Source organism: Cynoglossus semilaevis, chromosome 19 (genome assembly GCF_000523025.1).
Source record: "Cynoglossus semilaevis isolate Cse_v1.0 chromosome 19, Cse_v1.0, whole genome shotgun sequence".
NCBI lineage: Eukaryota > Metazoa > Chordata > Actinopteri > Pleuronectiformes > Cynoglossidae > Cynoglossus > Cynoglossus semilaevis.
In genome coordinates, this window is record NC_024325.1 from 16,825,405 (window position 1) to 16,852,085 (window position 26,681).

The following is a 26,681-nucleotide window of genomic DNA, read 5'->3' on the forward strand; positions in this document are numbered from 1 at the left end:
CAGGGACAGAGGGACAGAGGTCCAGGGACAGGGACAGAGGAGGTCCCAGTTTTTTTGGCTCAGGATTAAAGATCAGCAGCTGTGACGACAGAAATACTCAGATAATAAAGTTAAAGAAACAAGAAGGTCGAGTCAAAGTCATTGTCTGGCTGGACCAGTGCCAGCCTGAGTACCCACAATGCACCACTGCAGAATAGCCCATGAGCTAAACCAACGGTCCAGGACGGGCAGAATCATGTCTGCTCTCCTGTTCCTGTCCCTGAGGACAAACTGAGACACAAACGAGGACGGTGTTGACTTTAACAAAGCGACAAGAGAGTGTGAACAGAAACTGGTCTGGACCAGGACCAGGACCAGGACCAGAACCAGGACCAGAACCAGGACAGACGATAAATAAAGACCACAGAAGGTTGAGACTTGGGACCAGATCTGAATGGACCAGAACCAGGACCAGGACGATTCTCTACCTAAACCAATCTGAGTGGGCGGAGCTAAATGATGATCTCACCGTGTTAGCACACAGACAGCTGCTAACGGCTAGCTGCTAGCTGCTAACAGCTTCAACGCTCAGTTGTTTTTTGTTTTGTTTTGTTTTGTAGAGATATTTTACAGTACCTGAGGCTGAATTACCACTGGAAACCAGGTGGTGGTGTTGTTGGTCCAGATGGGTGTGGTGTTTCCTCTCCAAAACTTCAGCTCGAACAAGAACACACAGCACACACACCGTCAACGCACGTGAAAGTTCCATGTCTGAGGACGAAGACGAAGACGTCAGTTCAATATTTACATGAGAATCAGTGACGATTTGAGGGAACGGGGGGGGTTGGTGGTTCCCTTTGTTAACCTGCCCCCCCGTCAGTGCAGGTTCTCCCCTCTGACCCCTCTGACCCCTCTGACCCCCCTTCACAATAACAACAACAACAACAAAAATGGTTTCAATAAAAAGAACTGATGTCAACAAATGTTTCACACAGTTTCAACAACGTCAGACAGGGGGCTCCACCTACTGCCATGTCCAGGGAGGAGGGGAGTGGGGGGGGGGCAGGGGGGGTTAGAAAGCAAAAGGCAAAAAGATTTCTATCATTTAAGAGACAGAAACCACGAGAGAGATTAAAAAGTAAACGCGCCCTCTGGTGAAACTTTATAAAATAACACTAAAGTAACAACACCTGGTGCATGATGGGAATATTTCTGCATACGTTTAATAAATTAAACCTGACATCATCATCGTCATTATCATCATACTGCAAAGTAGTCGTGATGAAATTGTTCACACAGCGTGACGTCACGTCAGCGTGACGTCATCAACCGACAGTGTAAAAACAGCCTGACACGAGACACTGAAGTGGTTCCTGTCAGATAAGAATCCCTGCTCAGATGAGACGTTCACGGTCCGGACATTTCAAACATCGCCAGTGTCACGACAACAAACACACCGAGCGGTAACTTATCGATGACCGATGGATCGATCTCCATCAGGTCAGCTGGTCTGGAGCCTCTCTGGGGTCAGAGGTCAGACAGCTGCCCACTCACCTGCTCTAGTCCATCGATGACTGATCGACCAGGTCCGACTTCCAGGAAGATCCAGATCCGGGACCAGAACCGGAACGACTGTAGAGCGAGTGTAAAAACTCTGCTGAAAAAAGAAGTCGTCAGTCAGAGATCCTCCTCTGGTGCCTTCACGGACTCGAAACAATATCTGAAACGACAGCGACTCTGTCGTCAGGAGTCGCGGGTTCTTTTTAGAAATGTGAACAAAACGAAACGTTTTGAAACCGAACAGAGAGTAAAAAGTCAAGAGTTTTTTTAACTCCCCTTTACCTTCATACAACACGTCACGTGATTCTGTAGGTTTTTGAAACAACGATGAATTCCTCTGATTGTACTGCTCCTCTTATTAGCATATCTCCGCAGTGTGCTGCTGCCCTCTTGTGGCCATAAAGAGGTGGTGTAGCTTAATCGTCACAGTCAAACTGACGAACCTTCAAAAACAAAAACCAAAACAGAGCAAGAACAAAAGGAGAAAAACCTCAAGAGCAAATACACACAAATACACACAGATACACACAAATACACACAGATACACACAGATACACAGTGATGCAGTTCTTGTTGTGATGGTCACAGTTTGTTCACAGGTTGAACAGTAATTTGTTCTTGAGGTGACGTTTGGAACACACACACCCCCACACACACACACACCCACACACACTCACACACACACCCACACCCACACACACGTGAACTTCCCTAAAGCTCTTCCTCTCTTGTTTTCTCTCTTTCTTTGGACTTCCTCCTACCAGTTAGCCCAGCCCTAAACACACTCTCTCTCACACACACACACACACACACACACACACTCCGAGAATATTTGTGCGTCAACACAGGAGGACAGATGTTCTGATGCGAGTCCCTGGGCAGAGGACAGGTCAGTGTGTGTGTGTGTGTGTGTGTGTGAGACACCGTCTGTCTCCAAATTAACGTCTGTCTCTGAACTTTGACCCCGGCGGTCACAGTTCTGGACCTCTGTTTGCCCCCAGGCCGCGGTGGAACTGACGGTGTTTCCACCACGGCCTGAGGGTCAGTCAGGAGTGGAAGGATCGGCCGCCGTCACGTGACGCCGTCAGGAAATAAAAATCCACCGACTTTGTTGAAGTACGGTGTAAGAGAAGACGGCAGCTGTAAACAGGAAGCCCCGCCCCCCCCCCAGGTCTGACCTGTCAGCGGTGGGAAATGAATCCTAATTCATCCTGGACTTTGATCCTCATTTCAAAGCGTTGATTCCTGGTTACTTGTACTTGTACTTGTACTTGTACTTGTACTACAGTAGTACTTCAGGAGGTGTATTTTCAGTGCAGTTTCTGACTTGAGTTGGAGGATGTTCTCTTCTTCACCCACTCAGACCAGACACTGGTTCGGTTCTGGTCCAGGTTCCAGTACTTCCTCTCTGACTCATTGTAAAATAAATAAAAGCAGCTGATTGGACGAAACAGTTAGCTAGTTCCTGAAACTGAGACCAAAGTGGAGCGGAGTCGTTACTGTAACTGGACGTTTCCTCTTTTTTATTTTTAACATTTAAATTTCTGCCTCATGAAGAGTGACGTTGGATGATTCATGTAAATCTGCTGATCTGGGATCAGACGGAAACAGACACAGGTGGGGGGGCGGTGAGGGGGGGGTGCTGTTACTACTGTTACTGTTACTACTACTGCTGGCTGAATATTTCAAGTCATTTCTCTCCTGCTTCAGATCCTCCTCTGGCTGAATATTTGAAGTCATTTCTCTCCTGCTTCAGATCCTCCCTCATCATTTCTCTCACTGTTTCTTCATCAAACCCAAAGCTTCCTTTTCCCCCAAGAACGACTGAGTTTCACAAAGAGAACATTTCCAAACCTCTGAGTTTTTACTCCTGTCTGCAATATCCTGGGTTTTATATCACACTAAAGTCCAAAGAAAAAGTCAGAGATTTTACCTCACTGATTTTCTCCATGGACTTTGGTCTGAACTAAAATCTCTGATTTTCTCCATGGACTTTGGTCTGAACTAAAATCACTGATTTTCTCCATGGACTTTGGTCTGAACTAAAATCACTGATTTTCTCCATGGACTTTGGTCTGAACTAAAATCACTGATTTTCTCCATGGACTTTGGTCTGAACTAAAATCACTGATTTTCTCCATGGACTTTGGTCTGAACTAAAATCTCTGATTTTCTCCATGGACTTTGGTGATTGGGTGATAAACCTCGGCTTCCTGTTACTTATTGATTTTAATATTCATTTTAGTTCATTAAGAAGACAGACGTGTCCAGAAACAAAGTACTCATTTATTTTACTCCTGGTCAGAATTAAAGGACTAAAAAAACCTAAATAATCAATGGTTGAGATCAGGCAGCCCACACCCACAGTGTGTGTGTGTGTGTGTGTTGGGGGGGGGGTTAGGTGGAGTCAGTGTCCCCAGAGTCTGGGTTGAACCTCACACTGTGTCCAGACATCTGGAGACACTGCTCTCTCTCTCTCTCTTCATCCAAACTTTACTTCATCTTCTTATCGTTTTGCAAAACTCACGGTTGTGAAACTGTGACCAGAGCTGTCAGTTTATAAAACAGGAAGTTGAGTCAGGTCACCTGCACACTCCTCTCTGAGCTCATAAACGTGACCTCAGGTCAGATTTTCTGAGAGTTTTTTTTTTTTTGTCTTTATTTCAAAGTTAAAGACAAAGTTTACTGAACTCTCACGCCTACATTCCAAAGTCCATAGAGAAAATAACACATTTTAGGTATGGATACAGGAGCTGCTGGTCCATCGCTGCCCCCGGTGGTCATTTTGCAAGTGAATTTGGACAGAGAATAAAGACAGTCCTTCCAGGTCTTGGTTGGACCCTGACCTCTGCTCCTTTACATTTAACTCTCTGTTGCCCATTACAGGCAGACGATGGAACTACACATCCTTCTGAACCAACTTCATTTTAACTGAGGAAAATAAAGCAGCTTGATCAACCAATCACACGCTCTGAAGGTGAACTGACCAGTAAGTTTTGTTGTTTCAGATCCAAAGCATTAACCTGAAAATAAATGTCTGTGCAGCCACACCAAACCTCATGGAGAAAATCAGAGATTTTAGTTCACCCTGATGCGACAGTCGCTCCTCTGTTTCCTCCGTCACTAAGAGTCAAACTGTTGTAACTGCTGAAAATCCTTCTATCAGATTTTTTTTCATCGACAGAAACTGACCACACGAGGCAGCCGTGGGCCAGAAACTCCCTGAGAAGTAAATTCAGTTATTTTCTCTATGGACCCTGGTTCAACAGGGTAGTGTCACCTAGTTGGATTACACTGTTTGTGTGTGTGTGTGTGTGTGTGTGTGTTTCACGTGATTGGAGCCTAGAGGTCAGAGGTCATCATGCAGACTATAAAGTGTGTCGTTGTGGGCGACGGTGCCGTGGGAAAAACCTGCCTCCTCATCTCGTACACCACCGGAGCGTTTCCCAAAGAATACATCCCTACGGTCTTTGACAACTACAGCAGCCAGGTGAGGGACCATGTGACCTCTGTGATGACATCATCAGCCATCACAGCAAAATGGCATCATTTCAGCTGAGGTGTGACATTTGACTTCTCACTTACTCTGTCCTCGACGCGCGTGTGTGTGTGCGTGATGCGTTCAGGTGACGGTGGACGGACGGATCATCAGTCTGAACCTGTGGGACACGGCAGGACAGGAAGAGTACGACCGTCTGAGGACACTGTCGTACCCCCAGACCAACGTCTTCATCGTCTGCTTCTCCATCTCCAGCCCCGCCTCCTACGAGAACATCAAACACAAGTGGCATCCAGAGGTCAGAGGTCAAACACAAAGTCTGTTTGAGTGGAATATTTTCATCTCAGCACAAAAGTCAGGGATTTTAAACGTTTTTAACACATTAAATAAACTTTTAAGATTCCTCCTGTGACGATTTCACAGGTCAGAGTTGAAGCCAATCTGGCCCCTCCCCCTCTGACCCCTCCCCCTCTGACCCCTCCCCCTCTGCTCCTCTTCTCCTTCTTAGCATAAACCTAGATGATGAAACATTTCTGGTCCACAACTGCATGGAGAAAATCAGTGACTAACACTGACCACAAGAGGCAGCAGTGGACCAGAAGTGACCTAAGTGAGCTAAAACCAAGGACTTCTGTCTGGGAGACCCAATAGTTAACAGACAGTACTGACAGTACAGACAGTCAGCTGAAGTAGTAGATGAAGTAAAACTCACTCCATTCCTCCGCAGGTGTCTCACCACTGTCCCGGCATTCCCATCCTCCTGGTGGGCACAAAGAGCGACCTCCGCAACGATGCCGACACTCAGAAAAAGTTGAAGGAGCAGAACCAGACGCCCATCAGCCACCAGCAGGGGGCAGCACTGGCTCGGCAGATCCAGGCAGTGCGTTATTTGGAGTGTTCGGCTCTGAACCAAGACGGAATCAAGGACGTGTTTATCGAAGCCGTGAGGGCGTTTCTAAACCCGCAGCCCGTGGTCAGCAAGAGGCCCTGTGTCCTGCTGTAGCACCGTGACCATGACAACCACAACAGCGCCACCACCTGGCAGAGGCCGACTCCTGCTGAGGGACTGTTCTGAGAAGCTTTTCAAATATTGTTTTTTAGTTTGCAGGAATTTTTAGTTATTTTCCACACACACATGCACACAAACACACACACACAAACACGCACACACACACAAACACACACAAACACGCACACACACTCACAGCCTCGTCGTTCACGTGAAGAACATTTTCAAACAGAAGTAACTTAAATAAATAAACATTTGTTTCTAATAATCACAAACTGTTGTTTTTATTTGAAGGCTGACGTCGCCACCTGCTGACGGCTGCTGTGAAAATGTTAAAATGTTGAAACATCACGTCTCAATTGGCAGAAGTAGATAAAAAAAAAAGGGTTCAGGTCAGAAACTCAGCCACTTCCTCTAAAACCACATGAACTGAAACCTGCGTCTGTTTCCACTGACCACGGCTGTTTTGGTTCCATCTGTCGACCAATCAAATCCAACCATCATTTCAGCTGACTGTCGTTGTTTAAAAAACAAACCAAAAAAACGTTTCGATTACATCAAAAAGTCTAATCTTCAGGACGATGAACACCATCAAATCCAACAGTAGCGAATCACAAAGAGGAGGCATCAGCCCTTGGCTGTGATTGGTCCAGCCCCCGGGGGCAGCAGACCCAGCTAAGAGCATTTTGGAAAAAAAAGGGCCGACCCACAGACTGGGATTCAAACCAACAACCCTCTTGTGGTGGAGTGTACCTGACTCAGTTCTAAATTTAAATTCTAAAGACTAATAATTTGCCCCGTGTATATTAATACGTTATACTGCCACCACCAGGCCTCAGAGTGAAAATGGTTTCTGTCGATGAGACGATGATTTGGACGACACTGTGGCTTCATGTCCGTCCACGGCGGTCTGAAGACGGAGGTCCAGCAGGAAGTCTGAGGTGGAGCTGAGCTCCTGGTCAACATCGTCCTGTTCCTCCTCCTCCAGGAAGGCCCGTCTTCCTCAGAGACAGGAAAGCACTTCCTGTTCCTGTTTCTTCAGGCCTGAAGAAGTTCAAGACGTCGACGGACTTCTGTGGAACCGATCTTCTGTGGAACCGATCTTCTGTGGACTGAAGGCGTCTGGTTGGCCTGGACTGACTGCAGCCTCGTTCTTGGAGTTTTACCTCACACACGTCCTGACTCGCCCTGACAGCACGACACGCACACACTTGTGTTTACACAGACACAGGAATGTGCTGATGTGACATCACATCCTGCTGACATCACTGCAGCAGATACTGCCGGGGGGGGGGGGGGGGGGGGTGGACTTTAAATAAACAACCGTTTGTAATGATCTCAGTTCAGCGTTAACTGGCAGTGAAAGCAACAGAATCATTTAAAGGACTGAAACAGTTCCTTCGGTTCCATGATTCATCCTCCTTCATCCTCCTTCAGTCTGTGTGACCATGAACCAGCAGAGTCCAATCCCAGAGACGGGACACGTTCCAACAGTTTCTCTTCAGAAACGTTTGTCCTCGGGAGGCGTGGCCACGATGATTTCTTTACTGCTGAAATCCCAGAAGGCCGTCATGTGGAAGGCCATGTTGGAGAAGACCACCAGGTACTCAAAGAAAGCGAAGAGGGTGTAGACTGGAGGGGGGGGGGGGTGGGGGAGAAGCAAAAGATGTGGAGGTCAGCAAAATCAGTACTAACACAGACACAGTGAGTTCCTCACGTTTTCTGTGGGTGTGCACATTAACTATCGCCCTCTAGTGGCGGCTCTGTGTTATTTTTCTGGTCTTCACTTCATGGACACAGCCTGGTGTGAACAATGACCTCATAAATACTTGTCTGTTCACCGGACCATCGGACTGAAGACGTGGACACGTACCTCCTCTCTCACAGAACTTGTTGTGGCGTCTGAAGAAATAAGCAGCAGCCAGGCAACAGCTGATGTTAAGAAGGAAGAGGTGTATCTTCCATTGACATGATGTCACTTCCTGAGAAAATAAACACATGCAGGAAGGATATTAGAAGTCTACATTTGTCAGGTTTCACAGCTGTAACCCTGTCAAATCACTGACACAGTGATATATATATATACTGTATAAATATATATATTTATGTATTTGTACAGTATATATACACACATATATGTATATAATCTAATATTCAGGTGAGATTAAACAGCTAATGATTTGTCAAACATAAACCAATAAATCCATCCATCCTGACTTAATTTTAGTGACATGAGGCTGAAAGCGTGAATGACTCATTTCATTAACCCTTCATTTGCCAAATTCTACAGCCACCAACACTGAGGTCACTGAGGTCACTGAGGTCAAGAGGCCAACATCAGTTTTCAACCATGTTTTGGCCACCTGTGAATCTGCCTTGTTACAACCTGGATCCACCAGCAGGGGGAGCTCACCACACAGTGGTTGTACCTCCTCACCTCTGAGTTGACACAGTGTCTCTTGATGACCTGCCACAGGCGACAGGTGATCAACATGTGGAGCAGTGAGCTGGCGATGAAGACGATGAAGCCGTTCTTATGGACAGCTGCAGGACAGAGAAGACGGTGAGAGGAGGAGGAGGAGGAGGAGGAGGAGAAGAAGACGGAGCGTCCCTGCTCCTGACTCACTGTAGGTCTCGGTGGAGGACACGTATGTGAGCAGCAGCAGCCCCGTGTTCTCGGCCAGGCTGCAGACCAGGGCCAGTCCTCCCAGCAGCAGCTCCAGCAGCCTTTTGGCGAAGCGGCCGCGGTAGAAGTTGAAGTAAGCCACGGACACCAGGTACCTCGGCGCCGAGTGCAGGCCGATGCAGCTGCGCCAGATGTAGCGCTCCGGCACGCGGCTGATGGCTGAGCTGATGGACGGGAGGTAATTGGACACCTGAGGGGTAAACAGACACCTGGTTGGCCCTGTGTGTGGTGGTAGCTCCAGATTCCCACCAGGACACAGCCCTACTGGTGACGTTCTTGTATGATCCTTGTTCCTTTAAAGGGATATGTCTGCTTTTTTTCAAATTGAAACTTGTGAAAGGTCACCGCAGGGCTGAGTCAATAACAACCACACTCAGAGACACCTGTCAATCAAATGTTTACGACGGTACTTGAAGGCACCCTGGCACCCACCTGGCAGTGTGTGTACGTGGCCTCCTCGAAGTGGTAGAACAGAGAGATGAGGAGGCAGACGACGAGACCACTGAGGGGCAGCAGAACCGTGGCCACAACAAAGCTTCTGAAGTGCAGGCGGATGAGGGGCCGGTCCCGCTCCAGGCCCCCGTACGGACCCTGGAGCATCCTGTACCAGAATTAGACAGAATTACCCAGAATCCCTGGGACACGAGCGTGAGGTCAGCCTGTTGACATGACTTAATTGTTGGTCTTTCTGATGTGCCTGAGAACATGGCTTCAACAGAGCTTTAGCGCCCCCTTTGGTCTGTGCCTCGCCACACTCATCAGGATGAGAAATACAGACTGTTACAAACTCACCTCTGGGTTTGGATTTCCTACATTAACTGTTTAGTAACGACGTTAGTGAACTATGAAATGAGTGACTACTAAAAATGACTAATACTTAAAATACCCAATAAAAGTACTTAGAAACGTACACAGAAAACATGACAAATGTTTTAAAACGTTTTGTTATCACGAACATTTACTACTATTAAACAAACACTTCACTTTGGAACCCATTACGCCCTCACATCAAAATAAGAAATAAAAATATTACAAAAAAGTTGATCGTTAAAAGCTCAACCTCAGTGTCGTCACAGTATGCTAGCTAACAGCTAGCAGTTAAGAAAAGCTCACCTTTCAGTTCAGCAGCGGTCGAGTAGACTCTGACAGCCACTCCACTCCACGGCCATTCAGCTGGAGCTGCTAACGTCTGCTAACGTTGTCAACTGTTGCTAACACAGATAGCTGATGCTGTTAGCCGCATTATCGCCAGCATCAAACTTTAAAAACCGCTTCTGACGTCACGTGTGTTTAGTGCCCTGACCCCATTCAGCACACGACAAACTTAACGATTCTTTGTTTAATTAATTCACATTCAGAAAGACCGGGATAAAACTCCAGAACTCTGTGACTGCAACAGGCCGACTACTTCCGGCCGCCGAAACCTTCACAATAAGAGTATTCACTGTCCACAATAAAATGGCGTTGAACCATTAAACCAGTGATTCTCAATTATTTTCTGTCCCCCCCCCCCCCCTATTGAGAACCTGATAACATATTTGCCTGTACAAACCACTGCAAGAGTTGCTGCCACCTAGTGACTGGAGGCTTGTTATCGTCCAGTCACTACAGCAGTGGTCACTGATGTCCAGCCACAGTCCAGTTGAAGCTCCCTCATCACTGACTGTAACTGTAACTGCAGTGGTGGATTAGTGGTTAAAGAAGCGGACTTGGGTCCGGAAGGTTCGAGTCCACCAGCTGCCAAGTTCCCACTGAGGTGCTCTGAGCATGGCACCGTGCCCGCACACTGCTGCCCCCTGCTGGCTGTGGTGGTGGGTTAAAAACAGAGGTCACTGTCAGGAAACTTTCTCTGTTAGACAGGACTGTTAGTTCATACTTTAGTTTCCTAACACACACACACACACACACACTCAAAGAATCAAATAAAAAAGTCTCAAGTTTTTAAAGTTTTACAGAACAATGTAACCATTGTTACACTGAGGAACATCTCACAGTTGGCTGGTTAACATGGTCAACAATCAACGCCTTCGAGTTCGGTGACTTGACATTCCGTTGTTCACCTTTCTGGGTGAAGAGACGACACCACCTCAATAATAGTATAAACTGATATGAAACGTAAGAGAATGAATACGTTATAAAGGTTGAATCAATGCATTTACAAAACAGTCACAATCACCAGTGGTTCAGTTCACTTCCTTTTTGTTTATTGAAGGGTGTGGTGTGTGTGTGTGTGTGTGTGGGGGGGGGGGGGGGGGGGGGGGGGGTGTGTGTGCAAAGTTTCGTTTTCTTGAAAATGAGTAACCCAGTGAATGGGGAGTGTCCAAGTGAATAAACTCCAGCCCTGACTGGGCAGAATCCCTCATGACTCTGCTGTGTTGGAGTTAGTCGACACAGCATTCCTCAGCATTCCAGAGAACAGTCTGACAAAGATGGAAAAAAGACTCAACACCAGAAAGGTTGCTGAGCGTTACAAGACAGGACAACATCTGAATATAGAAGAACTGAAGGAGAACTGTCGACATCTGGACAACAGATACCTCGACAAAGACAACATCCCGGACTACCCCCGCCCAGAGTTCCATGTGTCTCATCTGAAACACGACACAGCATCTTCTGGACTGGAAGGTATCTACCGGGACGGTGGTTTTCGGGGCAACGACTCCCTCCTCTGGTGGAGTCTGGCCGTGAAGCCTGAAGACATAACAGCGGCCGAGGCCAGGTTCCTGGAGAAAACCTTCCCAGATCGCACGGAGGAGCAGGTGAAGAATCAAGAAAGTTTCCTGGGGAGGTTCGCCACCTCGCCGGCCTTTTCAGAGAAATCCAGGATGGGTTCGTACCGGTTCACCTTGTCTTTGGAGCAGATTCTGGAGGCCTACAGTCAACAGGTACAAACTTCTCCTGACTTTAGGATAGCGCCCCCTACTGTCTGTCCAGCAATAATCTCTTTTTTGTCTCCAGTTTTGCGCCGGGGCTCAGCCGGTCCTGCAGGTGTACGAAACCGTCCTGTATAAACAGGAAGTGATGTACGTTGTGCTGGTGGGCACCAAAGCAGATCCGAGGTACCCCTCGCTGGGCAACAATCCAAACGCCGTCTGTGCCTACGATGACGGACGGTTCATCTGGAGATCGCAGGCCATGTGTGAAACACATCGGTGAGAATAGCTGCAGACCTAAAACCCCAGGTGGTCCTGTAGACCACCGGATGTTTCTGACAGGTTCTTCTTCTCTCCAGGTTGGAGATGAACCTGATACCAGCTCTATCAGCTCTAGTCCCGACTTGTTTTTGGTGTGAAAAACGGATCAAGGTAGAACTGTGGCCCTACAATCATCAGTTCTACGTCTGGGATCATTTTGCTGTCGCCATGCGTATCAACCCTGGGCAGGTAATGATGTCACAGACCGCCAGGACTAGACTTCTTGCTTTCTCCTTCTGCTCTGATCTTTCAATTTTTTTCCAGGTTCTGAAATTTGACAGAGACGAGCTGAGAAGGAACCTCACGTACTGTGAACTAGGAGATCTTAAACTCACGTTAGAAGAGATGCCTGATTTTGCAGAAGCTCAAGAACACGTTAACACTTTGTGGCCAGACGTTTCTGCACCACTGGAAAAGGAAGTGCCGTTGTTGCCTTGACACGTGACCGTTTGTTTCCGTGTTTTATTTCATTTATTCTTACGTCTATAAACAGTCTTTATCCTGAAGGGTCAGGAGGAGGTGACGGTTTTTAAAAAAGGTTTTTAATGTATGTGGTCTATATAGACCTGCTGACGGTCAGTGGTTCAAACCCGGCTGGCCCTGTAATCTGAAGGAAGGAGATTGTAATTGACAATATAAACAAAGACAATAAAACAGTAATAACAACAGGACTGTGTCATTATTACAGATTTAACAATGTGAATCAAAACATTGGTATTGATCGACCATCAAACCCAGACGTCAGGTCCTACGTAGGCTGAGAGCCGTTCAGGTGTTGGAACAGAACGTGGGAAGACCGTGTTCCACAGACACCAACAGTGTTCTCCAGTGGAACTCTGTCCACTTCCTGTTTCTTCTTCTTCTTCTTCTTCTGTTGTTGTTTCATGATGAGGTTCAGATGTTCCAGAGTTTCTGTTAGAGAAGAGAACCACGTCAGTTGATGAGGTTCACAGACCATGTCAGTTGATGAGGTTCACAGACCATGTCAGTTGGTTACGCGTCACCTCTGGAACGTCGTTCAAACTCAGACTGATGTTTACACAAAAACACAATGTCAACAAAATAAAACACAGATACAGGAAGTGATGTCAGAGCTGATAGAGAACAAGAGTGTGTGTGAGCAGAAAGACAGAGTGGCTTGTGAGAGACATCTCCACACACACACACACACACGCACACACACACAGCTACCCACAAAGATGTTGTTGTCTAACTGGACAGTGACACACACACACACACACACACACACACACGATGGCTGCGGTCTCCCCTCACCACCATCCGTCACTGTCCCACATTTTCATCGTCGTCCTCTTCGTTCTTTCAGGTGAGAACCAATCACAACGCCTCCTGATGACATCACACAACCTGATGATGTCACAACAAACCGAGACGCCGACTGCAGGTTTGTTTACGTGGCGTTGTGGCTGTGACGTCATGGTCATGTGACTCGGTGCCGTTGTGTTTGGTTTTGCAGGTGGACACCCTGGTGGCGTCAACTCCTTTAAGGTGTTGGAAGGGGGCGTGGCCTCCCTGTCCTGTCATTACTCCGTGAAGCGTTCGGGCCTCAGTCGCGTGTGCTGGGGCCGCGGCTGCGGAACCTTCTGGTGCAGTAACATCGTGGTGCAGACGGACCAGAACGGCATCGTCTCCAAGGTCACCTGAACGCCTCCACTCACGCTGCCGTCCTACATGTTGTGGTCCAGAGTTGAGGTTCAGTTCAGTAGAACTTCAGCTGGACCTTCACTGCTCAGATGAAACTGTTTGAATTCTAAGATGTTTGTTGAAAATATTTGGAGATATTTTTGGGTTGAACTGAGGTCTAGATTCAAACCTGCAGGTGGAGGATCGGTACCGGCTGACGGGCGACATCCTGGATGGACAGATGGACCTGGACATCCTGAATGTGAGGAGGACGGACAGTGGACTGTACTGCTGCAGGGTGGATGTGGACGGCATCTTCAACGACAAGAAGGTCATCATGAACCTGAGAGTGATCAAAGGTGAGTCGTGGGTTGTTGGGCCGACACCTCCGTGGGCCCCGACCGTGGTCTGCGTCCACAGCTCCATACTCAGACTGGACTGTATCAGAGGTTCTGTCAGAGCCAGACCTGAAACCAGAACCACAGGTGGTGCCTTATGTTGAGCCACCTTGGTCTTCTACCCAGAGTTCTAGTCACAGTTCTCGTGAACGTTGGCCAGAACTAACCGGTCTGGTCCACATCTGGCAGGTAGATCAATCAGCCAATCAGAGGCCAGATCTCTTCGTGTCACCATGCAGGAGCTCCGACCTTTCACCTCCAGATGTTTCTGTTCATTTTTTTTCCAATTTCATTTGTGTCCTTTTCCTTCCGGACATATCGATGACATCACACTTCGTCTGGAGTTCCAGCTCCGGCCACTAGTTCTCCAACAACGACGACAACAACATCTATAACACCAACGACGACAGTGAGCCAGGCCGCGGGGCCGTACACCTCCACAGGTGACACGTTTACACAAACTGTCGGTCAGCTCTAGTCCCGACTTGTTTTTGGTGTCAGACCTAAAACAGAGTTGTTTTTTTTGTTTGTTGCAGAAAATGTGGAAACTTCGTTGTCTCCCGAGGTCGACCTGAGGAACAACGCCACCATGCTGCGTTCAGACGCCGCCACTGTGAGCAGCCACGCCTCTGATCTGGCCAATCACAGTGGCTCTGTGTGGCATTAACGGGTCTCTCTCTCTCTCTCTCTCTCTCTCTCTCTCTGTGTGTATCAGGTCGATGACTCTCTATCCTCGGTCTCCCTTCAGGTCAACGTTCCCGTCCTCTCCCTCTCCATCCTGCTCTTGTTCATCTTTGCAGTGGTTTTCCTCGTCCTTGTCTTTAAAGGTGAAACAGTTCAGACCAGAAGAAAATGTTTCCCCACAGTTTGGTTTTGTTCTGTTGCTAAACGACAAATGTCACCAAATCCTGTAGGTGGAGTTTACAGACGAGCCCTGAGCAGCAGCTGGTGAGGTCGACTTCTTTGACTGACTACACCTTTATCATTTTGTGTGGTTTATTGTCCCCCCCTGCTGGACAGGAGTAAAACAACTTGGTGTAGTATCAGGGCTAAATAACATGTTTACAATGTTTTAAAAAACAAACTTGAAGCAGCGTCAGTCAACAACAGTCATGGGTTAAATAATTAGTTTGACCTTTGCTTTAATTCAGGTTGGGGTTAGTAAAAAAAAAAAGTTTAAATAAAGTTCAACTGACCTGAACTCCAGACCGTCAGTGTTTTTATCTCTGTTTGTGTCCAGGCTGTCAGTGATGTGTTCCTCCTGCAGCTTCTCCTCTGAGGAGTTTCCTCACATCATCTACGAGATCAGGAGGAGGCGAGGAGTCCAGGAGAACATCTACACACTGGACTGAACACACACACACACACACACACACACACACACACGTGATGTATTAAAATGGGATGTATTCAGCTGATTAAACCTTCGACTCAATCAAACGTTGTCTTATTTTTGACTTTTGTCGGGACACATTCACGTCATTGTACAATTATGATCTATTTTCTTAAACTTTCAACTAATTATTTCAAACGTTGTCTGAAATGTGTCCTCATCGTTCTGAAATAAAACGTTAGCACCATCTAGTGGCCAGAACATTAACTCGCCTAACACGGGAAAGGAAACGTTTTTGTCAACATTTCTGGAAGTTTCCGCTCAGAAAAGGTAAATGAGCACGAAAAGAGAAAACAGTCAAGAAACATCAATGGATCAAAACAAAGAAAGAAAACTTTCCTTTTGTTTCTTCATATATTTTACTTTCTCTCACTTTCACTTCTCGCTGCAGCTGCACATGACCAAATATGGCGCTTCCTGTTTCCTCCACTCTTCTTCCGGGTGCCCTTATAAGGAACTTCCTTCATTGTAGGGCGAGAGACAGACATGACAAGTGGACAGACAGGTCGGTCTGGTGTGTGTGTGTGTGTGTGTGTGTGTGTGTCAATCTAATGCCTTCACAAAAAAACAAACCCCAGTGACAGGAGCCGATGGTCTGTGGTGGTCTGTGGTGGTGTGGTCTACAGACTGGCCAGTGACCAGGTCACGACCTTTACACTATCGTTACAGTACGGACTCTTCAACGACTGCCCTCTGAAGAAAGTCTTTGAAGAAGTGGAAAAAACAAACAAACGACAGAATCAGCTCAGAATCTACGACACATTTATTCTCTCTGCTCTGAAGAGGAAACACGTGACATAAAAAAGTCCAATCCTACACAGTAGGAAGAAGCTGAACACACACACACACACACACACACAGCGCCTGTGTGTGTGTGTGTGTGTGTTCACATTATACACATCAACAGGTCAGAACGGTGGTCCAGAGTCTCCTCCGTCACTGACAGGTGGAGTCAAGAGACATGAAGATGAAGATGAAGATGATGAAGATGAGGACAGGGAGACACGCTCCTGCTGCTGACAGGGGGAGTAGAGGTGGGGGCTGAGGGGGGAGGGGGGGGAGGGGGGGAGTAAAGGGCGGAGGAGTCGGAGGTCTTGTCGCTCCGGCGCTGCCTCTGGTGGATCTTGGCGTGACGCTTGCGCTCGTCGCTGCGAGCGAACTTGCGCCCGCACTCGGCGCAGGCGAAGGGCTTCTCGCCCGTGTGCGTGCGGATGTGCGTGGTCAGGTGGTCGCTGCGGCTGAAGTGGCGCATGCAGATGCGGCACTGGAAGGGCTTCTGGCCCGTGTGCACACGGACGTGACGCGTTAGCTCATCGGAGCGGGAGAAGCGCCGCGCGCAGCCTTCGGCGGGGCAAACGTACGGGCGCTCGTGGGGCGGAGTCTTCGAGTGCTTCCTGAGCCGGCAGGACTTGGAAGAGGACGCCACCTGGTGGGAGGCGCTCTGGATCTGAGCGGAGAAAGCTTTAATGGTGGACAGTGGAGTAATGGGAGGGTTGGGACCCTGGGGGGGGGGCAGCAGCAGGGGCTTCTGGTCCTGCTGCTGGGGCAACAGACGGTCAGAGAGAGCCAGCAGAGTCAGAGACGGGGGCTGGAGTCCGCAGGTGGAGGCAGGGTAGGCGGGGGGGGGGCCCTGGGGCTGAGAGCTCTGGGAGCCGGTGGCACAGGTGTAGGCGGGGGTGGCAGGGAAGCACGAGGTCACATCCGTGGAGCCACAGCTGAAGCTGGGCTGGGACACCGATGATGTCACCGGGGCAGTTAAAGAGGCCGAGGCTCCGAGGGGGGGGGCGGCCATGCTTACCAAACCTGTGAACAGGCTGAGTAAGGGCTCCCCCCACAGCCCCCCCCCAACAGAGGACACCGGTGTAGAGGGCTGCTCAAAGGTGAAGCGGCCGCTGTAGGACAGAGGGGTGAGGCGAGGGGTGAGGTTCTGTAGGTCCAGTAGGTCCGAGAGTGGATCTGGGGGAGGACACAAGAACCAACAGGTAAATACTGACGACCTGAGCAGGTTTTTGAGGGTCTACTACTGCCTCGTGTGGCCACAAACAGAATCTTCATAAAGAAGCAGAGTATTTAAAAAAAAAAAAAAAAGACATTTCTGTTGGACTGTCACGTGAGGCAGCAGTGGTTCTGGTCTGACTCGACCCTAGTTTGAAAAGTCACTAATTATTTTAATGCAGCAGTTGATTTAGTCTCCGGTATCTTTAGTTGTACCGGAAATGAACAACCAGAAAAGATACACACAAAAACAATAACAACACTAGTAATTACTAGTAATAATAATAATAATACTAGTTAAATGGAGACGGAGGACCCACCGGCTGCTCACCTCCGAATTCCCCGGGCTCGGAGTTCAGCAGCGCCGCTCCCTCGGCTGCGGAGGCGGCGGCGGCGGCACTTCGCAAAAGCATCTGCAGCTCCTCAAGTTTCGGGTACGAGTCCAGAGGGGAGAGCGGCAACGGGAAGCCGGTGAGCGGCTCCGTGATTTGCAAGGCGGAGAGAAACAACTCTGCTTTGGTCGCTGCCATCTCCCTGAAGGAGGAGGAGGAGGAGCGGAGGGAGACGGAGGGAGACGGAGGAGCGGTGCCGGAGCTCAGTCACCGAGTCGCTCTCTGCACCTGGGGCGGACAGAGAGGAGCTGTAAGCGGGCTGCCTCTGCTGCTGCTGCGGGCTGCCGTGCTCTGAGGAAGCCGAGGCTGGAGACTGGCGTTTGTGGAATCACCGCCGGGACCGTGAACGTCTCATGTTGTGATTATTGACTGTTCTGCTGAAGCTGAACCTGAACCTGAAGCTGAACCTGAACCTGAACCTGAGCTGCTTCGCGTAACTTCGCTCGTAACCTCGGCCTTTATAAAGACTTCTGTGTGACGTACATTCCCTAATATGGTGTGGAAGAAGTCCATATATGGTTTTACCGCTCAGCGCCCGGGACGCACCCGGAAGTTCCGCCGCTTCATCCACTTCTTGCGTTGACCACTGCGGTGTTAATGTGGTCCAACCCCGGGCTCTGTCCTGCAGGAACCGAGCCGAGTGTCCTCCGACCGGGACATTTGAACGGCGTACACACCTTTCAGCCATAAACGCCACTGCCGGAAACCCCGTGGACACGTCACAGCTGTTGTCGGTTGTTTTGTACAGAGGGCTTCAACCGCGTCACCACTTCCGCAGACCTTATTTGGATGTGTTCCTGTGAGACCGTTGACCTCGGAGCAGTTGGCGGCACCGCCCCTCAAAGTGTAAACGTTACAACTGGGTCTTGTACTTTTCAGACTTAGCGCGGCCATATTTTAATATGACAAATGATCAAAGTGAGCGACGACGTCAGCATCAGAAACACTCGGTCTACGTCATAACTCTCAGTCATTAACACAGTCGTTCTCTCCGATCTACACCACGGGGGATTAGCTCAAATGGTAGAGCGCTCGCTTAGCATGCGAGAGGTAGCGGGATCGATGCCCGCATCCTCCAAGGTTTTTACTTCGTCTGGTCGAGACATTTTATACTGTTAGAAGAATTACAATAAAACTGATAAATCTGTGTGGGTTTCACTCTCCAGGTCCTCGTCTCCAAAAACATTTACATCGAGGGAAACTGCACGGGTTTTTTATTTTATTATTTTTTAAAAGACGTTAAATAAATCAACAGCTTTGTTAAGTTTCAACGTGTTCTTTGAAGACTTTATTTTTTCCCCACCAGAAACACGAAGAGTTCAAAGTTATAATTCAGTGGAGTTTAACAAGTGATTCACAAACACACTGTAATGGTCAAGGCTGTTTGTTGACCCAGGAGGGGGCGCTCACACACACTACCTGATGATGATTAAACTGTTTCCTTAAAACGTGTCTCAACACTTTGGTCAAATAGAAATATTCACTTCTGGACATTATATATAAATATATGTATAATATATATGGTCAGCAGTCAAGGTCAGTCAGTGTGTTGGTCAGTCAGTGTGTTGGTCAGTGAGTTGGTCAGTGTGTTGGTCAGTGTGTTTCTCAGCTGCTTTATAAAAACTAGTGTTGGTCAGTCAGTGTGTTGGTGGTCAGTCAGTGTGTTGGTCAGTGTGTTGGTCAGTGAGTTTCTCAGCTGCTTTATAAAAACTATGACAGAGTGTAGCAGCAGAAATAGAACAAAGCTGAGTTGCGTTGGCATGTGGCATCAGGCCACATTTAGAGTGTGACTGACACACACACACACAGAGATATTGCTGGAACTTTCCGCTGCCTCTGCTGCTATATAAACAGCAGGAGCTCAGACAAAGATCCAGACTCCAGACTGAAGCTCGCTCACAGCAGCAGGATGTTGTGTCCCAGCGTCTTCCAGCCGTCCGCCCTCGCCGCCAGGCCTTTCTTGGACCTGCACTGGCCCGTCCGTAGCCTTTGGCCCGAGACCCGGCCCATCTTCTATCAAATGGAGCAGGAAATGATTCGCCACCTGCAGGAGATGAAGCAGAGCATGGAGTACATGGAGCGACTCCACCAGAAGATCTTCGACGAGATCGACCACGGCGCGTCCAGGGGGGCGTTCTCGCCCATCTCCTACCAGGAGACGGCTGGGGACGGCGGTAGCTTCGCCCTCAGCCTGGACACCCAGGACTTCCTGCCCCAGGAGCTGTCAGTGAAGCAGGTGGGCAAGAAGTTGAGGGTGAGCGGGCGCACGGAGAAGAAGCAGGAGGACGGGAAGGGCTCCTACTCCTACAGGTGTCAGGAGTTCAGGCAGGAGCTGGATTTACCCGAGGGCGTTGACCCCGAGGCCGTCAGCTGCACCCTGGTGGGAGGACGCCTGCAGATCCAGGCCCCGCGCCACACAGCACTGCATGATGGGAAGGAGAGGGTTGTCCCCATCAGCGTCACCTCTGCGCCGGCCATCACCTCCTCGTCCAGTGTGGTGACCCAGTCCGGCAGCTGCTCCTCCTCCTCCTCCTCCTCCTCCTCTGAGAATGCTCCTGCGGAGAAGAACTGATTCTCCTCCAAATGTTCCTGGGACTGTTTTCTGAGACAAAGTCAAATATCTCATCTGTTAACCTATCTTTGATGAAGCACTTTTGATTTTTAAAAAAATAATAAAACTCCTCCATGTCACTTCATCCTCCAGCTCTCTCGTTCCTGGACCTGACCAGGGTCTGGACCAGTCGGGGCTGACGGGTCTCAAACACAGGGGCGGGGGACCGCTACCATTTTATCACCACGTTTTACTCTCGTTATGTCAAGGATAAAAATGTTCCGACTCTCCTTCGATCTGATGACAATAATGACAGGGCGACAACGTTTCCATTTCTTTGAAAATATTTTCATTAGACTTAATTTATTCACAAACTGTTTTTCAAATCCTTGTGTTCAGTTTTTTTTTTAAAATCACATACGATAAAAAACATTTTCTAAAAGACAAAAGGTGACGTGTATCTGCGCTAACGTTCTACGCAGTTTTTTTTAAATCCCACGTTCCCCTTCACGTTAGCAAAGAAATGTGAAGAAAAAAAACACAAGGACTAAAAATTCAACAGCTACAGTTAACAATTTCCTTTTCGTAGTACGTTTGTTTTCATTTTTCATTCTTTTTTTATTTTAATTTACAGAAGAGTCCAGTTTGTTCAGTTAAGGCTTCAACTGAGTTTTAACCAAAGGAACAGTACGACCAACCAGTAGGGGGTAGTGGAGAGGGAAATGCGTGTGTTTTTGCGTCAGGCCCTGGCTGGATGTGAATATGTCGACACAGTCTTTTCAACCTAATCCCAGTCAAAAACAGAGGGTTTTTCTGAGGGAAATAAATTAGACAAAAATGAAAAAATATAAATACACATTTCTACATTTGTGCTAAAATGTAAATATTCAACATAAAACTAAGGGACCAACTATCAACCCCAAAAGAAAGTGACTTTTTTTAACACTGATTTGTTCAAGATAAAACGTTCTTCATCACAGTCATCATTTAAACTGTGATTGAAGCCAAATACAGAGGTTTGTCCTGGTGCATTGTGGGATATTTCCACAGCATTAAAGACTGTCTGCTGTGTAGAAAACGTTTTTTTCTCATATTCATCTTAACTGATTGTCATTTTACAATTTGAACTCGTGGTTTATCTCCAGTGTGTAAAGGGATCGACCACAGACAAACAACTGCTGTGCGCTGTTACCAGAGGAAGCCACTAGAGGGCAATAAAAAGCCACTAAGATGTCTACACCTCCAACAACAACAGTCGTCCACTGCTGTGTTCAGACTGATCTCACTCACCCAAACTGACCACAGGGGGCAGCAGTGGACTGCTGTTTGTTGTTGACAAACTTTGTGTCCACAGTTGGTTTCAGCAACATCATCATCCAGTGGTTCATAATCGATGGTACGTGTACCACAACTGGTACTTAGGGTCCCTCTAGTGGTACATGGAGGAATCCGATTTTTCTACTTTTAATCTTTCTTTTTTTAAGTGGGAACCAGTTACAGGAACTGGTACAACTGGTCTGGTAATCTTATTAGGAGTACAATTTCTTCTACGTCTGTGCTGCTGTTGGTCATACTGGTACTGGTACTGGTACTGGTACTGGTACTGGTACTGGTACTGGTTTCAACCCCCCCCTCACCCCCCCACCTAAACTGCCCCGTGTCTTTATAGTGGGAGAAGCGTCCGTGCAGTTCAGAGCAGATCTGAATGAGGCTGTTGTAAAATGTTGTTATTAAATACTAAAAAGATAAAGATACGACTTTTGGTCTAGGTTTTCTAGATGTAACCAACAGAAACGGAGTCAACCGTCGGATCTCCACGTGGCTGTAGGTAACACCACCACACACACACAACAGATACAACACTCGTCCAAACAACAGCATCAGTGGCCTCCTGCCCTCAGCAGAACAACCGCCCGTCGCTGCACGGCAGCAACAACCTGAACGCAACCCAGCTGCAGTTTTAGAGTGCGTTCACACCGGACACCAGTGGTTCGTCCTCATTTTTTGAACCAATGGTCATGAGCTTTGATTCATTTATATTTTTAACCACAACAAAAGATCTTTGTGTCAAACTTTTCATTGTCTCTGGTTGAAGATCAGATTGAAATTTAAAAAAAAAAATCTTCTTTGCAAAAAAGAACCGATTTCATGCTGCGAGACAAACAAACAAAAACTAAAGATCGAATTCAATTTGGCTGCGGGCCCCCTGCAATACCTTCATATCCCCCAAGGGGGACCCGCCCCACGCTTTGTGAACCACCGGTGTAGCATTGTTTACGCACTTTTTTGTTGAGCAATTGTAACAAATACGAAACCAACCGTGGATGTGTCCTGATTGGTCGGTGAATGCTAATGGACAGCGATGTTGCGTTAGGTTAGCGCTGCTCCGCAGCGACAGTCACATCAAAACTGCAACTTTTACATCGGTTGTCGTTTCATGTTGGAAGACTGAGTCGCCACCAGTGTTGGAAACCGGGTCACTTCAAGAGCACGGGTGCAGAGAGCCGCGGGCCGTTAGCCGTTAGCCACATCATCACTGTCGTCGTCCTTTAGCTTAGCTCATCCAATGAGAAACGGCGTTGTTCCTGAGAGCCTCACCGGCCGACTGCGAGGAGGCGTTTCCAGATCAGGGGGTGGGTCAGAGCGTGGGCGGGGCTGAGAATGGCGTTAAAAGAAAGTGGAGACGAGAAAGAGAGAAGAAGAGCATTCATGTACAAAGGTGTCAGTTTTCTTCGATCAGGTTCAGGTCCAGTTCTGTACAGTCTCGCTCAAACACCGCCTGCTGCCCCGCCGACGCCGCCTCGCGCTCGTCTTCTCCCTCCTCGCCGTCTTCGTCTTCGTCGTCGTCGTCGTCCTCGCGGCACTCCTATTCGCTCTCGCTCAGCGGTCCAATGCTGGTCCGGCCCAGACACTCGGCCGGGGAGCAGGAGCGTCGGAAGTCGCCCATGAACGCTTCCATTCCCATGCACAGGTCGCCTCCGCCGCACATCAACCTGCCGCCGCGCTCCAGACACTGAGGGTCCAGGCTGCGTGTCTGTGGGGACGACAGGAAGTCTCAGTGTGAGGACACAACAACACACACAACAGACCACACCGACAGACCACATCAACAGACCACATCGACAGACCACACCGACAGACCACAACAACAGACCACACCGACAGACCCCACCGACAGACCACATCAACAGACCACACCACACGACCACATCAACAGACCACATCAACAGACCACATCAACAGACCACAACAACAGACCACACCCACAGACCACATCAACAGACCACAACAACAGACCACACCAACAGACACAGACTTTTTTCCAGACAGTTTTTCACTGACCACTGACCACCGTCCTTGTTCTATCATTCTTATTACTTCCTGTTTGTCTTCTGACTCTACTTCCTGTTTTCCCTCTCAACTCTCAACAACAGGGAATTCTGGGTAAACTCTGACAGAAGCAGCCTCAGCTTCATTCATCTGAACCTTGACCCTGCGGTGACCTCTGACGTCACTCACCTGTGTGCCTTCTTTCATCTGAACCTTGACCCTGTGGTGACCTCTGACGTCACTCACCTGTGTCATCTTGGTGAAGTCCAGCACCGGTCGAGCACACGGTCGGTCCGGGTCACGCCGCCTCTTCAGACCCGGTTTGAGCAGCAGGAGGTCGCAGGGCTGCGAATGGCACCGCGGCAGCTGCGGCGGCAGGCTGCGACGCAGCGACGACGGCGTGCTGCAGGCGGAGGAGGGCGAGGCGGGAACCGGCCCTCCAGACATGGCCCCGGCCATGACGGGCGGGGGCCCGGCCCCGGCGCAAACCGCCTGGCAGGGTACGGGCGGAGGAGGCAGGAAGGTGGAGGCCGCCGAGTCTCTGATTAGCACGGGCGATAGAGAAAAACGCCGCTGAGGAGGTGGAGGCGGGTGCAGTGGCGAAGGCGAAGAGGAGCAGGAGGACGGGGAAGGGAAGAAGCAGCAGCACGCTCCTCCTGCCGCCGCCTCGCTGGGATCCCAGGGGAAGCTCCAAGGCAGCGGCGAGTCTGGCGAGAGCGCCAGGCTGAAGAAGGTGGGGCTGGACGAGGAGTGCAGCGACGAGTTCAGGGAGGAGCTAGGAGCACGCAGGGGGCAGGCGCCGCCGCCTGCTGCCCCCGCCCCTATAACTCCTCCTGCGGCACCCGTGACCCCTCCTCCGACGGCACCGTGACATTGCTGGCGGCTAACGGGCGTCCAGACCCTCGAGGCGCTCGGCCGCCAAGTGTAACGGCAACGGGACAGGTCCTCGGGCACCGACAGTGAGCGGCAGTGGCGTTTAGGGGGCGGCGGCGGAGGAGGGGGGAGACCGGGCGCAGGAGGTCCGGCGAGCGCGGCAGCAGTCGCCCCGGGCAGGGACAGTTCTGACGCAGAGGTGCTCGGAGCCAGCGGGTGGTGCTGTGATTGCGATTGCTGAGGCTGAGACGTCCTGTCCAGCGGGTCGACCCCGCCCTCCTGCAGGTGAGCATCAGGTGGCACCAAGGGCACGGGGCCGGGCGGGAAACTAGAGCTCAGCAACCCCCCCTGTAGGCTGGTCTTAGAGGGAGGACAGAGCTGCCAGTAGCTGCTCTCTGCAACACACACACACACACACACACACACAGAGAGAGTTAATTTAATTTAATTTTCTAAAGTTGACAGAGAACATCAGTGATATTATCAAAGACAGGACTGGTCCACTGCTGCCTCCTGTGGTCATTCTGTAACTGAATCTCCGTACTTCAGTGTTGGACTAACGTTACTCTGGTCACGTGACAGACTCACTGTCCTAAACTACAGGGTCTAGAACCTGACGGAGGCCTGGGTGGAGGCAGAGGGAGGAGGGGACACTGACCAGGCATGGAGCCATCAGGGGGGCAGCACTCTGCCAGAGAGTTCGGGTCCAGCAGGGACTGAAAGACAGAGAACACATCAACATGTTGGGGGTGAGGCTCGCTGCACCGCTGTGGTCCGAGTGCACCACCAAGTGGCCATTTGTGGTAACTACAGTGTTAATTTAGCAGGAGACAAACATCAGAGACACGACATGAAGACAGAGAAGAACTGAACTGAATCATCTGAAGCCAAGAGTGAGGCAGACAGACCAGCAGGGGGCGGTATAGTCACCATACCATATATAACGGTGTGTTATGTTAGTGTCCACTGAGGGGCCACTAACATTCACAGAACATCTGTGGTCAACAATCTGCCAATGACCAATGAACACAAACCAAAGACATCCAGCCCTCTTTCACTGTGGCCCACATCACACGGCCCACATCACACGGCCCACTCCTAGACAATAACAGACACGAGGATAAAAGGAGTATGAATATAAAAGGTAACACACGGAGGACAGACACTTCCAGCCCGGTCCCACCGCTGGTCCACAGAGCTGAACTAAACTGTTGGTGAAGGTAAAGTATGAAGTTAGTCAAGTTGAGCCACGTGGTCAAACTAAGGACTGAAAAAGTCAACATTGAGTCTAGAGACAGAGGACAAGCTGAAGATAAACCTGGCTTTACCCTGGAGGAGTCTGGGAAATCACTCAAGAAAATAAAGACAAAAATATTCCATCAACATTAGCTTCAAAACAGCAGGATTGTTGTCCAAGACACTGACGTTTCCACATTTTTTTTTACTTGTAAGGTTTGACAACATGTGAGACCCTGTCCCGGTCGGGTGGGGGTCTCCAGTGGACTCACCAGGTGGTAGTCCCCCGGCTGAGCAGGGTCGCCCTCCAGAGTCTACGTCCTCAGGATCGACTCCAGCAGCATGACCACAGCATGGTGGGGGGGGGGAGAAGGAGGGCAGAGCTACGTGAGGGGGAGAGAAAAGGGCAGCTTGGGGAAGAAGAGGGGGGAGAGCTGGGGAGAGGGGGGTGCACAGCCACACCGTAATGGCATTCCAGTCGTTTGGTCGGATGAAACAGGAGGCAAATGAGGAAGAAGCCAAGGGATGTGACCCCTCCCCCTCACTCACTCAGGGTCATGTTGTCCCGCCCACTTTCAAGATGACATCATAACGGAGACGTTACCTCCAACAGCTTTCCTGTAGAAGAAGAACAGACAGGCGTCTTCAGATGATGTAGTACCAGGGTGGAGGGGTAGGGGGGGCTGTAACTGCCCCACCCCAGTCATACACTGTGCTGTTACTGTAACACATTTGTTTTGGACAATTATACGTTTTGCACCATTAAGTGACAAACAGGAAAGTCCTGCACCAGGTGACAGTTGGAGTCCTGCACCAGGTGACAGTTGGAGTCATGCACCAGGTGACAGTTAGAGTCATGCACCAGGTGACAGTTAGAGTCATGCACCAGGTGACAGTTAGAGTCCTGCACCAGGTGACAGTTAGAGTCCTGCACCAGGTGAC

At 49.3% G+C, this 26,681-nt stretch overlaps 8 protein-coding genes and 1 non-coding gene across 19 annotated transcripts in view; 5 read left to right on the forward strand and 4 right to left on the reverse strand.

Annotated features, from left to right (window-relative positions):
• The window catches only part of LOC103395658 (stromal interaction molecule 1-like), a 13,256-nt gene extending 10,088 nt beyond the window's left edge, over window positions 1–3,168 (reverse strand). For 2 of the 5 annotated variants that reach the window (XM_025065618.1, XM_025065617.1), the window contains exons 1-3: window positions 1,822–2,162; window positions 1,534–1,699; window positions 616–750 (exon numbers count right to left, since the gene is read on the reverse strand). In XM_025065618.1, the coding sequence (XP_024921386.1) occupies window positions 616–750; window positions 1,534–1,699; window positions 1,822–1,827 (307 nt within the window). In that variant the 5' untranslated portion in view covers window positions 1,828–2,162. Of the gene's footprint in view, window positions 1–615; window positions 751–1,533; window positions 1,717–1,821; window positions 2,163–2,717 lie in introns of those variants that run through there. The other 3 variants (XM_025065615.1, XM_025065616.1, XM_017041809.2) reach the window with 3 other exon arrangements.
• On the forward strand, window positions 2,292–6,201 carry LOC103395657 (rho-related GTP-binding protein RhoG-like). 5 transcript variants are annotated; one of them, XM_025065624.1, is made up of 6 exons: window positions 2,292–2,428; window positions 4,426–4,528; window positions 4,724–4,771; window positions 4,874–5,029; window positions 5,166–5,336; window positions 5,766–6,201. In XM_025065624.1, exons 4-6 carry the CDS (start codon window positions 4,901–4,903, stop codon window positions 6,039–6,041), a joined length of 576 nt encoding a protein of 191 aa, XP_024921392.1. In that variant the 5' UTR covers window positions 2,292–2,428; window positions 4,426–4,528; window positions 4,724–4,771; window positions 4,874–4,900; the 3' UTR covers window positions 6,042–6,201. The 5 variants fall into 5 exon arrangements, with proteins under 5 accessions (XP_024921392.1, XP_024921394.1, XP_024921393.1 ...); XM_025065626.1 differs by having other exon boundaries at window positions 4,426–4,516; XM_025065625.1 differs by lacking the exon at window positions 4,724–4,771 and having other exon boundaries at window positions 4,426–4,533; window positions 4,876–5,029.
• A 104-nt stretch (window positions 6,202–6,305) lies between these two features.
• LOC103395659 (post-GPI attachment to proteins factor 2) lies at window positions 6,306–10,236 on the reverse strand. The gene is made up of 6 exons (XM_008333430.3): window positions 9,847–10,236; window positions 9,166–9,334; window positions 8,674–8,923; window positions 8,485–8,591; window positions 7,921–8,029; window positions 6,306–7,679 (listed from the first exon to the last, which is right to left on the reverse strand). The coding sequence occupies exons 2-6, from the start codon at window positions 9,331–9,333 to the stop codon at window positions 7,549–7,551; spliced, it is 765 nt and encodes a 254-aa protein (XP_008331652.1). The 5' UTR covers window position 9,334; window positions 9,847–10,236; the 3' UTR covers window positions 6,306–7,548.
• Window positions 10,237–11,079: 843 nt separating this feature from the next.
• LOC103395660 (uncharacterized) lies at window positions 11,080–12,595 on the forward strand. The gene is made up of 5 exons (XM_008333431.3): window positions 11,080–11,618; window positions 11,692–11,885; window positions 11,966–11,988; window positions 12,022–12,116; window positions 12,192–12,595. The coding sequence occupies exons 1-5, from the start codon at window positions 11,163–11,165 to the stop codon at window positions 12,363–12,365; spliced, it is 942 nt and encodes a 313-aa protein (XP_008331653.1). The 5' UTR covers window positions 11,080–11,162; the 3' UTR covers window positions 12,366–12,595.
• Window positions 12,596–12,730: 135 nt separating this feature from the next.
• timd4 (T cell immunoglobulin and mucin domain containing 4) lies at window positions 12,731–15,958 on the forward strand. Of its 2 annotated transcripts, none has more exons than XM_017041847.2 (8): window positions 12,731–13,332; window positions 13,405–13,583; window positions 13,768–13,930; window positions 14,320–14,412; window positions 14,506–14,582; window positions 14,685–14,796; window positions 14,884–14,917; window positions 15,210–15,958. In XM_017041847.2, the coding sequence occupies exons 1-8, from the start codon at window positions 13,182–13,184 to the stop codon at window positions 15,319–15,321; spliced, it is 921 nt and encodes a 306-aa protein (XP_016897336.1). In that variant the 5' UTR covers window positions 12,731–13,181; the 3' UTR covers window positions 15,322–15,958. The 2 variants fall into 2 exon arrangements, with proteins under 2 accessions (XP_016897336.1, XP_008331777.1); XM_008333555.3 differs by having other exon boundaries at window positions 12,731–13,254.
• A 149-nt stretch (window positions 15,959–16,107) lies between these two features.
• On the reverse strand, window positions 16,108–18,469 carry LOC103395765 (early growth response protein 1-like). 2 transcript variants are annotated; one of them, XR_003052890.1, is made up of 3 exons: window positions 17,689–18,469; window positions 16,263–17,318; window positions 16,108–16,210 (listed from the first exon to the last, which is right to left on the reverse strand). XR_003052890.1 is itself a non-coding variant. In XM_008333556.3 (2 exons), the coding sequence occupies exons 1-2, from the start codon at window positions 17,885–17,887 to the stop codon at window positions 16,315–16,317; spliced, it is 1,203 nt and encodes a 400-aa protein (XP_008331778.1). In that variant the 5' UTR covers window positions 17,888–18,468; the 3' UTR covers window positions 16,108–16,314. The 2 variants fall into 2 exon arrangements, 1 of the variants encoding a protein (XP_008331778.1); XM_008333556.3 differs by having other exon boundaries at window positions 16,108–17,318; window positions 17,689–18,468.
• A 285-nt stretch (window positions 18,470–18,754) lies between these two features.
• trnaa-agc (transfer RNA alanine (anticodon AGC)) lies at window positions 18,755–18,827 on the forward strand. Its single transcript has one exon. It is a non-coding gene; the product is annotated as a tRNA-Ala (tRNA).
• A 773-nt stretch (window positions 18,828–19,600) lies between these two features.
• Window positions 19,601–20,440, forward strand: hspb9l (heat shock protein, alpha-crystallin-related, b9-like). The gene has a single exon (XM_025065632.1). The coding sequence runs from the start codon at window positions 19,659–19,661 to the stop codon at window positions 20,319–20,321; it is 663 nt and encodes a 220-aa protein (XP_024921400.1). The 5' UTR covers window positions 19,601–19,658; the 3' UTR covers window positions 20,322–20,440.
• Window positions 20,441–21,046: 606 nt separating this feature from the next.
• Window positions 21,047–26,681, reverse strand: part of fam53c (family with sequence similarity 53 member C) — a 12,086-nt gene continuing 6,451 nt past the window's right edge. Inside the window, exons 2-5 of the mRNA XM_008333434.3 lie at window positions 26,012–26,357; window positions 25,162–25,219; window positions 23,877–24,898; window positions 21,047–23,334 (exon numbers count right to left, since the gene is read on the reverse strand). Of these exons, the coding sequence (XP_008331656.2) occupies window positions 23,167–23,334; window positions 23,877–24,898; window positions 25,162–25,168 (1,197 nt within the window). The 5' untranslated portion in view covers window positions 25,169–25,219; window positions 26,012–26,357 and the 3' untranslated portion in view covers window positions 21,047–23,166. The remainder of the gene's footprint in view (window positions 23,335–23,876; window positions 24,899–25,161; window positions 25,220–26,011; window positions 26,358–26,681) is intronic.

What these genes read in the sequence shown, in the direction of transcription:
- LOC103395660 (XM_008333431.3), top strand. Translation starts at nt 11,163, where the DNA reads ATGGAAAAAAGACTCAACACCAGAAAGGTTGCTGAGCGTTACAAGACA. An exon ending in TGGAGGCCTACAGTCAACAG is followed by an intron (nt 11,619 to 11,691) that starts GTACAAACTTCT and finishes TTTTGTCTCCAG; the next exon opens with TTTTGCGCCGGGGCTCAGCC. An exon ending in GCCATGTGTGAAACACATCG is followed by an intron (nt 11,886 to 11,965) that starts GTGAGAATAGCT and finishes TCTTCTCTCCAG; the next exon opens with GTTGGAGATGAACCTGATAC.
- timd4 (XM_017041847.2), top strand. Translation starts at nt 13,182, where the DNA reads ATGGCTGCGGTCTCCCCTCACCACCATCCGTCACTGTCCCACATTTTC. An exon ending in TGCGTTCAGACGCCGCCACT is followed by an intron (nt 14,583 to 14,684) that starts GTGAGCAGCCAC and finishes TGTGTGTATCAG; the next exon opens with GTCGATGACTCTCTATCCTC. An exon ending in CGAGCCCTGAGCAGCAGCTG is followed by an intron (nt 14,918 to 15,209) that starts GTGAGGTCGACT and finishes GTTTGTGTCCAG; the next exon opens with GCTGTCAGTGATGTGTTCCT.
- hspb9l (XM_025065632.1), top strand. Translation starts at nt 19,659, where the DNA reads ATGTTGTGTCCCAGCGTCTTCCAGCCGTCCGCCCTCGCCGCCAGGCCT.
- LOC103395765 (XM_008333556.3), bottom strand. Translation starts at nt 17,887, where the DNA reads ATGGCAGCGACCAAAGCAGAGTTGTTTCTCTCCGCCTTGCAAATCACG. An exon ending in CGAGCCCGGGGAATTCGGAG is followed by an intron (nt 17,319 to 17,688) that starts GTGAGCAGCCGG and finishes GTCCTCCCCCAG; the next exon opens with ATCCACTCTCGGACCTACTG.
- LOC103395657 (XM_025065625.1), top strand. Translation starts at nt 4,901, where the DNA reads ATGCAGACTATAAAGTGTGTCGTTGTGGGCGACGGTGCCGTGGGAAAA. An exon ending in TTGACAACTACAGCAGCCAG is followed by an intron (nt 5,030 to 5,165) that starts GTGAGGGACCAT and finishes TGATGCGTTCAG; the next exon opens with GTGACGGTGGACGGACGGAT. An exon ending in AACACAAGTGGCATCCAGAG is followed by an intron (nt 5,337 to 5,765) that starts GTCAGAGGTCAA and finishes ATTCCTCCGCAG; the next exon opens with GTGTCTCACCACTGTCCCGG.
- LOC103395659 (XM_008333430.3), bottom strand. Translation starts at nt 9,333, where the DNA reads ATGCTCCAGGGTCCGTACGGGGGCCTGGAGCGGGACCGGCCCCTCATC. An exon ending in GTCCTCCACCGAGACCTACA is followed by an intron (nt 8,592 to 8,673) that starts GTGAGTCAGGAG and finishes TCTGTCCTGCAG; the next exon opens with CTGTCCATAAGAACGGCTTC. An exon ending in CAAGTTCTGTGAGAGAGGAG is followed by an intron (nt 7,680 to 7,920) that starts GTACGTGTCCAC and finishes CCCCCCCTCCAG; the next exon opens with TCTACACCCTCTTCGCTTTC.